Source organism: Amphimedon queenslandica, unplaced genomic scaffold (genome assembly GCF_000090795.2).
Source record: "Amphimedon queenslandica unplaced genomic scaffold, v1.1 AMPQUscaffold_13403, whole genome shotgun sequence".
In the NCBI taxonomy this organism is placed as follows: domain Eukaryota; kingdom Metazoa; phylum Porifera; class Demospongiae; order Haplosclerida; family Niphatidae; genus Amphimedon; species Amphimedon queenslandica.
Window position 1 is genome coordinate 215,721 of NW_003546361.1, and position 12,642 is coordinate 228,362.

At 35.1% G+C, this 12,642-nt stretch overlaps 5 protein-coding genes across 7 annotated transcripts in view; 3 read left to right on the forward strand and 2 right to left on the reverse strand.

Moving 5' to 3' along the window:
* The window catches only part of LOC100635862 (protein-lysine methyltransferase METTL21D-like), a 5,381-nt gene extending 1,440 nt beyond the window's left edge, over window positions 1-3,941 (forward strand). The window contains exons 3-5 of the mRNA XM_019996635.1: window positions 3,053-3,125; window positions 3,523-3,642; window positions 3,755-3,941. Of these exons, the coding sequence (XP_019852194.1) occupies window positions 3,053-3,125; window positions 3,523-3,642; window positions 3,755-3,859 (298 nt within the window). The 3' untranslated portion in view covers window positions 3,860-3,941. The remainder of the gene's footprint in view (window positions 1-3,052; window positions 3,126-3,522; window positions 3,643-3,754) is intronic.
* LOC100635989 (H/ACA ribonucleoprotein complex non-core subunit NAF1-like) lies at window positions 3,879-6,624 on the forward strand. Of its 2 annotated transcripts, XM_011405730.2 has the most exons (3): window positions 3,879-4,119; window positions 4,171-4,685; window positions 5,857-6,624. In XM_011405730.2, exons 1-3 carry the CDS (start codon window positions 3,981-3,983, stop codon window positions 6,532-6,534), a joined length of 1,332 nt encoding a protein of 443 aa, XP_011404032.1. In that variant the 5' UTR covers window positions 3,879-3,980; the 3' UTR covers window positions 6,535-6,624. The 2 variants fall into 2 exon arrangements, with proteins under 2 accessions (XP_011404032.1, XP_019852193.1); XM_019996634.1 differs by having other exon boundaries at window positions 3,879-4,685.
* Window positions 6,625-6,660: 36 nt separating this feature from the next.
* LOC100635230 (UPF0573 protein C2orf70 homolog A-like) lies at window positions 6,661-7,951 on the forward strand. The gene is made up of 5 exons (XM_003386671.3): window positions 6,661-6,805; window positions 6,939-7,019; window positions 7,079-7,277; window positions 7,380-7,480; window positions 7,594-7,951. Exons 1-5 carry the CDS (start codon window positions 6,711-6,713, stop codon window positions 7,769-7,771), a joined length of 654 nt encoding a protein of 217 aa, XP_003386719.1. The 5' UTR covers window positions 6,661-6,710; the 3' UTR covers window positions 7,772-7,951.
* A 257-nt stretch (window positions 7,952-8,208) lies between these two features.
* On the reverse strand, window positions 8,209-11,602 carry LOC109582063 (uncharacterized). The gene is made up of 7 exons (XM_019996653.1): window positions 11,377-11,602; window positions 11,137-11,281; window positions 10,160-10,329; window positions 10,038-10,109; window positions 9,411-9,498; window positions 9,318-9,351; window positions 8,209-8,743 (listed from the first exon to the last, which is right to left on the reverse strand). Exons 1-7 carry the CDS (start codon window positions 11,483-11,485, stop codon window positions 8,423-8,425), a joined length of 939 nt encoding a protein of 312 aa, XP_019852212.1. The 5' UTR covers window positions 11,486-11,602; the 3' UTR covers window positions 8,209-8,422.
* Window positions 11,602-12,642, reverse strand: part of LOC109582062 (location of vulva defective 1-like) — a 9,114-nt gene continuing 8,073 nt past the window's right edge. The window contains exons 13-15 of one of the 2 annotated variants that reach the window (XM_019996652.1): window positions 12,601-12,639; window positions 12,424-12,544; window positions 12,183-12,379 (exon numbers count right to left, since the gene is read on the reverse strand). In XM_019996652.1, coding sequence (XP_019852211.1) covers window positions 12,322-12,379; window positions 12,424-12,544; window positions 12,601-12,639 — 218 coding nt within the window. In that variant the 3' untranslated portion in view covers window positions 12,183-12,321. Of the gene's footprint in view, window positions 11,822-12,182; window positions 12,380-12,423; window positions 12,545-12,600; window positions 12,640-12,642 lie in introns of those variants that run through there. The other variant, XM_019996639.1, reaches the window with a different exon arrangement.

Below are 12,642 nucleotides of genomic sequence, written 5' to 3' on the forward strand. Positions count from 1 at the left end.
TTTTTTTAAATTTTTTATGTTCTTGTTTGTGTTGATTTTTTTATAATATTTCATATTTTCGTTGGTCATTTGAAATCCTACTTCATCTTGTTTTTTTTTAATTAATTAATTTATTTATTTTTATGTTCTTGTTTGTGTTTGATTTTTAAAATAATATTTATAGTATTTCTTTAGTTGCAATTGTGATACTTGTTGATTTTACACAGACAATAACTTTCTTTATTATTATTATCATTGTTATAACATTTATGAGAGACAGCATTGAATAGACATGCTGAAGGAATATCAACTATCCTGATGACAAGTGAAACTAATACTAGTTTATTATTATTATTATTATTATTATTAAACAACTTCACAGCACATACAAAATATACAAGAATAAACATTAACCGATAAGAAACAAAAAGGTTGAGAAAGTGCTGAAGGACTGCAAGAGAGCAGCCTTTAATAAGTAATAAGGTAAAAGAGTAGAGGAAGGGAAAGAGTGGAACAGGAAAGAGAAAGGAAAGAAACAAAAAGAAAGGAAAGACATATACTATGAAAAACAAGAAACAGAGGGTTTAGAAATATAACACTTAGCACAGGGACAACAAACATGAAATGTACAAGGATTAGAAGGGTCAAAATTATTTATAAAATGTTCATAAAAATAAGATTTAATACGGGACTTTAACGTAGAGAGAGACAGGGAAAGATCGAGAGGGGGAAGAGAATTATAAAGAACAGGAAGCCGGTTGAAATAAAAGAATCTGGATGAGTTATTAGGAGTGTATGTATGCTTTAGTCTTGACACAAGTCCTTTTTCAAGAATCTGTGAGCTAAGAGTGTCCATCTTCCCTGCTATTCCTGTTCTTCCAGGCTGTTGTCAAGTTCATAATTATCATTGCATATCATAAGTCATAACATTAATTAATAATAATTGTTTGTTTTTTAAAATAAAATAAAATAACACACTTGATAAAACAGTAACATGTAAAATCAATACTTTCTTTTAGCTGAAAACCTCCACTAGAGTATTGCAGTAAGTTCCAAGCACAGCTTGGTAAAACGAGACACCTACGGTGCATGGCCTCGCCCCTATAGCTGCTATATAGCATGCCCGCACTGCAATAGCTGTTTGATTATCAGCATGAAGACAGTCTGCTCAACACTAGCTTCCTGCTGTTGCACTTGCTCTTGAATACTTGCAGAAGTAGCAGCACTGCAGCACATACATGCAAGCAGCTCCAGCCCCTCCCATGCATGTAGATTGAAAGGTGTGGCATTCCATCATACTGGCATGATTGGCAGCAAGAAGACCATGTGAGAAAGAAGCTTCACTTTTTCTTTACTAATCAGCAATATATGATAAACTTGCTGACAAAAAAAGTTGCTGCCTTTGTATATTTGAGATAGTATAGGTACTTTAGTACCTATAACCCAGCAAATTGTTGCTCTAGCGCTGCACAAACGAGTGACCTCAACAAATTCAAGTAAGTATAACTCTTCATCAAGTAAGATTTAGAGAAATCTGTTCATATTATTTGAAGACCATGTTCTAATCTACTGAAAAATGCTACCATCTATCTCTAAAGTGCCAACACAACGGAACTTGGCCCAACTGCTCGATTTTCTTACTTTGAAGCTTCTATACCTAGCACTTGTATTTGAGCAACACAAAACAGTTAAGAAAGACTTTTCCACGCCAAAAAGAAAGATCTAGGAGCTTGAAACATGCTGTGCTAAAGTTATTGTTTATTAAAAACAAATTTCAGTTGTACAGAATGAATGACAGACAGACAGACACAACAACTACCTATACCTCGCGTAGGCGAGGCCAAAAATAACTTGCTTCTTCCAGAGCTGCAGATCTGAGCATGCGCGACCACACCCAAATTTTGGAGCACATGGCAAGCTTCTTTAATTAACAAAATGGCGGCATGTAGCTAAGATGGCTCGATCCAGCAGTCACAGTATCACTTTTTCCTTACTTGAAGAATAATCTGATGGGACATGGACCTGCGCATAGACTGTTGGAGTAGATTGGTGTAAGAATTATCCTTGTAGCACCAACTGATACTGAGATACACACCGACAACCGGATTGACAGGACTTGATGATGAAGAAGATGATGATGAAGATGAAAAAAGGTGGCTGAACAAAACGGCCGGTTCGCCGATTTTTGTCTTTTCGCTTAGACAAGGTCTAGAGCCACGCTAGTTGTACCATTGGAGTCCTCTGGTCAAGCTAAGGTCCTCTATAAAGTCTGGTAAGCATAGGAGCTCGTTTTCCCGGTATAGCAAGGCTGCAAAAGTCGTGGCAGCCATTTTGTTTGGGGGTGAATCCTACTTAGTAACGCTACCGCGTTACTAATAGTACAGGGTCGCGAGCCAAATTTTGCCAAAAATGAAAAGTAGAGAATTCTTCATTTTTATAACTTTATCTGATACATATACATGTTCTTATGTTGTGTAGAAAGCTTGAGTTGATTCCGATCAAAATTGGATTTTTTACGAATTTTTGAAGTTGTTCCAAAAACGGGCCAAAGTCCCTGTACTATATATAGTACAGGGTCACAGGCCAAATTTTGTCAAAAATGAAAAGTAGGCAATTCTCTATTTTATAACTTTATCTGATACATATACATGTTCTTATGTTGTGTAGAAAGCTTGAGCTGACTCTGATCACAATTGGATTTTTTACGAATTTTTAAAGTTGCTCCAAAATCAGACCAAAGTCCCTGTACTATAGTACAGGGTCACAGGCCAAATTTTACCAAAAACGAAAAGTATGCAATTCTCCATTTTTATTACATTTTCTAATACATATACATGTACTTATGTTGTCTACAAAGTTTGAACTGCTTCCAATCAAAATAAGATTCTTTATAAAATTTTAAACCTGCTCCAAAATTGAGTAAAAATCCTTGTAGTGTGTAGTACATGGTTTCAGGCCAAATTTTGCCAAAATTGAAAAGGAGAGAATTTTTCGTTTTTATAATACACACATAATGTGTATCCACACCTTTCTATCACATACAGTTATATTCCCATTCATTCTACACATGCAGGGGTCAAGATGTCTCAGTGTTCAAGCCTTGCCCTGATGTTATACTAATGGCCGACCTCATCTATTATAAAGAGGTAATGACCCTAGCATTGCTTAATAATAGTATTTCATGTATGAAGGAAGAGACCATTCAAAATTTAAGCTTTTCAGTTGTTTATTTTTGTTACTTTGCTGATATAAGTATTGTACTGTATTGCAGTGATATCTTCAAGTGTTTTAAGGCTGATTTACACTGCAAAGTTAACATAAGGTAAGGCCATACGTTAACTTTGCAGTGTAAATCCACCTTTATGCTATTACAGTGTATGTGGAAATCATCTTGTGGATATAATTATTATTAACAATCATGCATACAATTTAATGCTTTTGAAATTATTTTTAACATAATGTAGAGATAGTAATAGTGTATTATTGCTGTTATTTTCATTATCATTATTATTATTAATGGTTTATGATATTTTATTTTAGTAGTCATTGGATGATCTAGTGACTACAGTAACTGATTTATCAGAGGATGATACAGTCATACTGATGAGCTATGAAATAAGAACGACTGGAGACAAGGAACAAACTTACAAGCTGTTCTTTGATGTATGTTCATGTTGCATGAAATTACCTACTTTGTATTTTTCACACATTTTCCCTTTGTTCATATCTTTTTATACCTTTTCACTCGTCTCTCTCTCTCTCTCTTTCTCTTTAGAAAATGGAGTCGCATTTCAATAGTTATACTGTTGAGTTCGATGATCTTGATGAAACCTGTCGCAGTGAAGACATTAAAATTGTTTTCTTTAAATTAAAGAAATAAAAAATTAATTATTATTATTCAAATTATTTGATGTTTAATCATTTTTGTGTTAATTTTTGTACATCAGAACATTACATTTTAATGTGTGGGTGACTGAGCTGAAGAACCTCGTGTACTCAAAATGGCTGGAATGGAGAAAGAACTCGAGAAAGAGATTGAAGATTCAGAAGAAAACATCACTGGAGGCTCTACTGTCGACAATAGTCCACCACCTACTGCTGAAGTAGATACAGAAACATTTAAAAACTTATCTAATCCAGGTACGGATACTGCTACAAACGCTACTACTAGTAAATCTGTCATTACTACAGATGCTGCTATTGCTACTAACACTGCTGAGACTATCAGTAGTACAGGATCATCTAATGTAGCAAGCAAGGAAGGGAACAGCTCTTATCCTGAAGGCACCAGCGAGACACAGCAGCTGTCCAGTGCTGGTATTAGTCTCATTAAACTGTACAGTGACTCTTCTTCCTCTAACAGCAGCAGCAGTGAGAGCGATAGTGATGAAGATGATACTACTACTGCACAGTCATTAGATCATCATAATAACGATGAAGATGATACCGAAGATTGTAACACTTACCCTGTTGGTTCTGGAAACAGGAAATATGGCTACCCCATGATAGCAGATGAAGTGGATTATCGTGATCTTCCTCCGCCTGGAAACACTGCTCCTTGTCTCCCTCCCTCTATCCCCCTCTCTCCTATTGGGACTGTGTTACATACGATAGAGCAACTGACTATAATAGAGTCATATCCTGATCAACCTACTGTTGATGAGGGGACACACTTGTGGTCTGATGAGAGAGAATATATTGGAGAGGTTAGAACGATTAGCACGTTTGAATGTTAATTTGACAATGTACTGTATGACAGGGTTTACCATAAGCATGCTAAGTGAGCTAAACATACCGTATGGCTAGAAAATTTCGAGGGCATAAATTTTCGTGTTTTAGTGAAAAGCTCTTAATTCTTTAATTTCGAGGGAGTTAAATTTCGCGTTTTTGCACGTGCACTTGCATTAAGCCATTGATTTTCACATGCTGCGCATGCGCAGTGAGCATTTCCATGGTATAAATTTTTGTGGGTAAGAAGTTACCCACGAAATCCGCAAAATTAAATACCCCACGGAATTTTCTAGCCATACGGTAGTACCCTGGCAGTTTTGGAAGAATTTTAAAAATTCGTAAAAAATCTAATTTTGATCGGAATCAGCTCAAACTTTCTACACAACATAAGAACATGTATATGTATCAAATAAAGTTATAGAAATGTAGAATTGCCTACTTCACATTTTTGACGAAATTTGGTCCGCGACCCTGTACTATAGTACAGGGACTTTGGCCCAATTTTGGAGCAACTTTAAAAATTCGTAAAAAATCCAATTTTTATCGGAATTAGCTCAAACTTTCTACACAGCATAAGAACATGTATATGTATCAGATAAAGTTATAAAAATGGAGTATTCTCAACTTTTCATTTTTGGCAAAATTTGGTCCATGACCCTGTACTATAGTACAGGGACTTTGGTCCGATTTTGGAGCAACTTCAAAAATTCATTAAAAATCCAATTTTAATTGGAATCAGCTCAAACTTTCTACACAACCTAAGAACATGTATATGTATCAAATAAAGTTATAAAAATGGAGAATTTTCTACTTTTCATTTTTGACGAAATTTGGTCTGTGACCCTGTACTACAGTACAGGGACTTTGGCCTGATTTTGGAGCAACTTTAAAAATTCGTAAAAAAATCCAATTTTGATTGGAATCAGCTCAAACTTTCTACACAACATAAGAACAAGTATATGTATCAGATAAAGTTATAAAAATGGAGAATTGCCTACTTTTCATTTTTGGCGAACTTTGGCCCGATTTTTGAACAACTTTAAAGATTCCTTTAAAATTTAATTTCAATTGAAATCACTTTAGAAGTAGCAAATTAAGCAGACTTTTTAAAAAATTAATGATGACAATTATTTTTGTATTTGTTAGTTGTTTGAAACCATTGGCCCAGTCAAGAAGCCTTTCTACACAATAAGAATGAGCATTGATGAAGAGAGTCATACCTTACCGCCAGGCAAGGAAATATTTATCGCAAAAGACGAGAAAAACTTCACAAAATACGTACTAAAAGATAAACTAAGAGAAGAGAAATGGTCGGACGCCTCTTGGAAAAACGACAGTGAAGTACCTCTTGAATTACAAGAACCATCAGATGATGAGGAAGAGAGAAACAGAGCTGGGAAAGGAGCTAATAAAGACAAGAAAAAGAATAAAAATAACAAGCAACAAGGAAATCAAAATCAAAGATATAATTATGCTGCTACTAGAACTGATCTACCTCCTGCTCTACCTCCTCACCCTCCTTCCCCTTATCTTTCATTTCCTCCTCCAGTACCTCCACCATTCCCTGTTCCATCTCTTCCACCTCCTCCGTTTAACTTCCCTCCTCTTCCTCCTCCTCCTCCTTTCCCTCCTCCTTCTCTCCCTCCTTTCCCTCCCTCATCCCTCCCTCCTCCTCTTCCTCCATCTCTCCCTTTCCCTCTACCTCCTCCTCCCCTCCCTCCTTACACTATAAGACAAGCCTATCACAATAATAATAATAACACTCGAACAAGACCTCCTCCTTTCTCTTTTAGACCTTCTTTCAATGACTCATGCAATAAATAGCAAATGCTGCTAATATTATTTATGATTTGATTTGATTTGCACACAATGATTATCATTACTTTTTGGTAATATCCAATCGTCAACTTTGAATTCGTTAACAAGGCGTGGGTGTTCATACCATATTCGGGTGTGGCTGCCACTCAATAATTGAGAAGTAGATCTAGTGCTAAGAGACTATGGTGGATTACTCGAGGAGGAATTGGAAGATTCTGCCAAATAGCAAGCAGTTATCCATCTCTGTGACTGTTCCTGACAATAAGTTTATACCAGGGTAACTTTATAACGAGCATTATTACCGTTTTACTATGCAAATAATCTACAATCTAAGATTAGGCATGTAGATCTATGCAGCATTCTTGTTAGGTGTGCATAAGTTTTATCAAGTTTTGTATGCTTCCTTCTAGTTATGGTGGATTTTGTCCCACAGTCCGTTCAAACTATGGAATAACATACAGCAATGCTACGAGGAGTTTCTACAAGGAAAGGTTATTATCTCATAATCTCTCATATTACTGAATTAAAATCCCAATCTTTCTCCTTGCAGCCGTCAAGATGTCCTAAACACGAGTCGTAAGCAGGTCAAAGGGAGTGGAGAAAACAACCCTGCCATTGTTAATTCTGCTGTAGTTGTTCAACCAAAGCCACAACAGAAGAAGCAAGAAGGAGATCTGTGGATAACACCACTCCCTTACACTCTCCACCATACTAGCTCTAGGAGAGAGAAAATGCTTGAACTTGACAAGGTATGAATTGCAAATCAAAAAGCAATAGATGCTCCATTACATAAGTTTCCTACAGACTTCCTAGTCTTAGTCTACATTCTTTCCTTTCCCCTTTATATATAGTCGGCTCAGGTCCACAGACAGTTCTACAAAGATCATTCTGGAATGGTTTATCCAAATAAGGATATAAGGCAAAGGGCTCATTCAGCTCCACCCAACTGGAGGTAGATGCACACTTTCTTCTCAACATAATCCCACACATTTATAAGTCAATTAGATCTATGTCTCTATCTGTTTTAATATTATTATTTATAACTATTATCTCATCTTGTTGTAGGATGCAGATGCTTCACACTGTGCACAAATACGATCCATTGCCTCAGCTCTCTCCATCTCTATCATCAATATCTTATGTTCGTCAAACCTCAACTCTCAACACTCAGTTCTTACCATTTGAGAGAAGAGGATCTGTGAGGGAGAGAGCTACTAGAGATTCCTTCTTTCAAAAACGTTGAAAGAAACAGCATTTGACAGATGATCAAGATATGCTACATAAAAACTTAATAATGCATATACATGTAGGACTTTTTTTTAAGTAATACCATAAAGTTATAACCCATGTACACTTTAAATTGTACTATGTATCACTTTTCATAGCGTGAGATTATAATATGAACGGAATTATTTATCATAAATAGTGACAAGGAGCACAAACGAAGTAGCTATTTACACTTTCCTTAAGTAAGTTCCATTCAAAATGCCATTATTAAAAAAGGGGAGGTTGAGACAATATTATAATAGTACTTATAAATAGCCTAATAATCTTACTTGTAAAGTGCAGAGTTAGCTATTATGTGCAAATGTTTTTATGTAGAACGAGTGTAGCCTTACAATGTGAAAAATCAGTTATGGTATAGGAAGCATGCATAGATTATGTCACACACAATTTTCAGTAAATCCACTTCAACAACAAGTTGTTATAATAAATTATAAGAAACAACTAAAATAATATTTGTAATAATATTCTCACATTTTTAATATTTGAATTAAAAATGTGAGAGATTAATGTAATATGAGCTGATTTATCTATAGAACAATATCAATATGCTATTTATATTGTAACTTGTAAAGGAACTGTCATGCTTTCTTGTACAACATAGTCACTGCTATAAACCTGTGCCATCTTTATTATAATCCCGAGTTGTAGTAGGAGAAGTATGTTCAGTTGATGCAATGTCATACATTGCTGGCCAGGGCCCTTCCATTCCTTCACTATATTCAATTAAAATATCCCTACTACTACTATTAGGCCATGTATGACTAGACTCATCAATATGGGGAAGTTTGTCATTAGTAGTAGTTGTACCATGCCTTCCTACAGATGTTTCCTGTGAGTTTGTAGTGTTTTTCTTGTAATTCATTGGAGGGTAAACAGTGTACGACGGTGAAAGGGAGATTTTTAGTTGTTTACTGGGTTGAACGAGAATCTACAATAAAGAATTAAATAATGACATTTGTACATACAATGGATCCATTCATATACCAGCATTTGTTCATATTTTAAAAAGACTTTTAATTCACATGAAAGTAAGGTATGTACCGAAAATTAAAAATTTAAAAATTGTAACCCCCTGTGGGTGGGTGAAAACTTTCACTAGTTTCCTGTGCTCGAAAATGTTTATTTTGTCCCAAAATTCTTCACATTTAATTCAACCACAAGTACTCAAAGTTGAACTTGTCAAACTTCATCACCACATATGGTAGCAGTCTATATAGCAGTTTAGTACATAGAATCTCTAAACAGTTACAGTATAATTATTATTATATCAAGTATTAATTAGGGTCTGTAATGACCCTTCCAAAAATTGTATCAAACACCAGAGGACTTAAGTGACTTGACACACATACATTACACCAGTTGCTTATAAACACTGCTATTTGTAAAAGCTATCGTGGGTTGCATGGAAATGTGGTTAAGATTTCTATACTTGTGTAAACTATATAACAATGGACTGGCCTTTGGACCAACTTTAGTACCATGTATGTGAGGTATTGAATTACCTTCAGATCTCTGTTTTTCTCAGTGGGTTTATTTCTATAAACAATAAATAATAATAAATAAACTGATTGCAACTAAATATTGTCATTACTAACACAAGCAGTTTCCTCTTCAAGCAGATAACCACGATAAAATAACTAATGATGAGCAATACAGATGTCAGAATAGAAACTCCAATGATTACTGGATAATAATAATAATAATAGCAATAATTAATAATAATGAAATATACATTTGGTTTAATGCTTAGACTACTCAACCATCCTATGGGTATGCCGTTTCATAGCTCATTAATTTTTTATTGTCTAATTTTGTTCTAGTCTCACATTATGCATGGGGTTTCTTAAGTTCAGTAAGGATTCTGTTGTTATTGGTTTTTAAAATACCAGTACTTGTAACAGCTGCAGCTAGGGTTTGTATAGTGGCTGCTATTATATCATTAAACAAAAACTCTAAAATCTTTCCCCCCTACAATTACTCTCTCAATGACATTACAATTTAAGAATTAGTTACAGGATGTTGTGGACATGAGTGTGGTTGTAAACTATAATTGATAAATACTCCATGAAAACCACTACATGACCACCAACATGAAAAGATACAGAATACACACACATCAGGCCGCCTGGAGCCCAATTAATAGCAATGAAGACAAAAATGAATGTTTTGATGTCAACCGAAATGTATATAACTAAATTACTACACCAATCATATTGATATACTTGTTGTTTTAGTTGAAGAATAAACATCGGTATTAGTCAAATATGGTGAGTTTACTGCTGACTTAAGATGAACTATTAAGTAAAATAAATAATTGACTGATGACAAGCTAGATTATAAGTACCTTCATTAGTACAGTTGCTGCCATTACCTCTCATGTAATACCACTGTGAGTCAACTGAGAGTACACATCCAACAAATACACAAGTGGAGTTTATTGATACAAGATTTTCATAGTACCAACTCAATTCTCTAGCGATGTATCCATACTTGAGTAGACGAACCATTTGAACACTAAAACAATTGTAGAATTAAGCATAATTCTGATTAGAGTGTAAATAATCATATTCACTATGCATTATAATCATACTGTTAGTCTTGCTAGAGCCAAACCATTCCCCAGCACACACAGTCATTCAAGTTGGGTGGTATGGGGAAATGCCATGTTCTGGCTCATAAGATGACTATGTTATGTATTAATTAAAGCACTGTTGAGAGTAGGTTATGGAAATTATTGCACGAGGGGGGTCGAGAGGAAAATTTAGCACGAGGCAAAGCCGAGTGCTACATTTTCGTCGAGACCATCCCGAGTGCAATAATTTCTGTAATCTACGAATCAACAGTGCTTTGATTGGTTTGTAGTGGTGCGTGGGCGGATCAAATGAAATTTCAAAAGTCTAGCAGGTTGCCAGTGCAAGACAATCAGATCTCATTTATCACTATTATTATTGTTACATGTCTAGTGCATGTAGCTGAGGCTGTTATTTGCCTCTATCAAAGCTTGTGGTTAACAGGAAAGCCCATACGTATTATACTGTGCAGTACTATATATTCCACACAGTGCTACATTTTCTTACCATGCGGTTATTGGAAGTTGTAGCACTGGCGGCGCCTTTGATCCGCCCACGCACCATACTACAAACGTACAAAATTATTAATGAACCGGATTTGAAGGGATTTTTATTTACTATACATGTACATGATAGATACAGTAAATTAACATTTTCTACAATGAGAGCAATTTGGCAAAACTCCCAAATAACTGTAGCAAACCTTATTTATTTTAATTTCTTATTATTTTAATTATAGCAGCATGCTCACCTTTTGAAGGGCTCGGTCAAATTGCCTAAGTGGTAGCAATAGTAGTCAATTGCAATGTAAACATCCCTCCAAGTCTTTTCTTCAATGAGACTCATACTAACTGAACTACCAGCACATGTTACAGTGAATCTATGACCACTTCTAGCTGCATGTGAGATTTATATATAGGCCGGGAGAGACAAGATAGATTCAAAAAAATGGCATACTCAGTAGACTACCCCAGTATATATAGCTACTGACTTTCGTTTCTTGAGTTATCAGCACAGTAAGTATCAGCTAGAGAGATTTGAATCATCATTGTCCAACTAAGTGAGACAGCTAGAACAGAATGAACAAGTAGCTTAGACATCAAGTTGTAGGCTTGTAGCTACTGTACTTACGCTTGGAACTTCTCGTGGGGCCCTGATAATGCTGATATTTTGGGATCCCCCGTGTATTTCTTGTTTATGAAAAATACCCATTTTAATGGCAGACATGCTGTTGGAACACCATGCATGCTAAGTGAAAATAATAACAATATTTGTAATAAAAAGTGCATGTATGTGAGCAATAGTCAGAAGGATTGTAGGAGTGACATTATAGTGATGTAAAAGTTAATTCAATTAAGAGAAGGACAAGTAGCAATGTCCACTTCAGCTACAGTAATGTAACTTGAATTCATTAATGAATGAACTGTAATGCTTTCCTCTACAACATAGTCACTGCTGTAAGTATAAGCTTGTGCTGCCACTGTTATAATAGCAGGAGAAGTATCATACAGTGCAGGGCAGGATCCTGCTTCCACTTCTCCAGATCCTTCACTATATTCAATCGAAACAGTACTCACATTATTGTGGGGGAGCTTATCAGTAGTAGTAGTAGTACTATGACTTCCACCAGTTGTTTCTATAGTATTTGCAGTGTCTCCCTTGGAATCAATGTTTGAAGTTTCCTTGAAGTTTAGATCAGCACAGATGGTATGCAATGAATGAGAGTCTTTTAGATGCTCACTCGGTAGCATCTGAAAAAGATTTATAACTATTGTAATGACTGAACTCTTTCATTTATGTGCTACTAAGGAAAACTACACTTGCTATACATTTTGATAAAAATGTTAATATTGGAGGCATATTGGCAACAAATGAATCAGGCATACCCATAACTATAAATATGTAAAATTAAAGTGACTATTTAAGGTATATATGTCTATTTTTTCATTATCAATTCAATTGTTTTAGAATTTTCAATCTCGACGATTACATTTCTACATGAAATAGATAAATTAATTAAAATAATAATTCTCATTACTTATTTGTACACAATGCTGCCTTCCTTGTACAGGCAATGACAATGAAACAACTAATGATGAGTAATACAATCACTAGAATCAAAACTCCAAATATAACTGCCACAGTGTTATCTATTATAGCTAAAAATATTAAATTCATACTGATAATAATAATGACATTAATAATGATATCTTACTTGGGTTGCTTGCTGTAGACGGAGTTGTTTCATTTGTAGCTA

What these genes read in the sequence shown, in the direction of transcription:
- LOC100635989 (XM_019996634.1), top strand. Translation starts at nt 3,981, where the DNA reads ATGGCTGGAATGGAGAAAGAACTCGAGAAAGAGATTGAAGATTCAGAA. An exon ending in AGAGAGAATATATTGGAGAG is followed by an intron (nt 4,686 to 5,856) that starts GTTAGAACGATT and finishes TGTATTTGTTAG; the next exon opens with TTGTTTGAAACCATTGGCCC.
- LOC100635230 (XM_003386671.3), top strand. Translation starts at nt 6,711, where the DNA reads ATGGTGGATTACTCGAGGAGGAATTGGAAGATTCTGCCAAATAGCAAG. An exon ending in GACAATAAGTTTATACCAGG is followed by an intron (nt 6,806 to 6,938) that starts GTAACTTTATAA and finishes GCTTCCTTCTAG; the next exon opens with TTATGGTGGATTTTGTCCCA. An exon ending in TCAGCTCCACCCAACTGGAG is followed by an intron (nt 7,481 to 7,593) that starts GTAGATGCACAC and finishes ATCTTGTTGTAG; the next exon opens with GATGCAGATGCTTCACACTG.
- LOC109582063 (XM_019996653.1), bottom strand. Translation starts at nt 11,485, where the DNA reads ATGTCTAAGCTACTTGTTCATTCTGTTCTAGCTGTCTCACTTAGTTGG. An exon ending in TTGACCGAGCCCTTCAAAAG is followed by an intron (nt 10,330 to 11,136) that starts GTGAGCATGCTG and finishes CAATTGTTTTAG; the next exon opens with TGTTCAAATGGTTCGTCTAC. An exon ending in AGAAAAACAGAGATCTGAAG is followed by an intron (nt 8,744 to 9,317) that starts GTAATTCAATAC and finishes TCTTTATTGTAG; the next exon opens with ATTCTCGTTCAACCCAGTAA.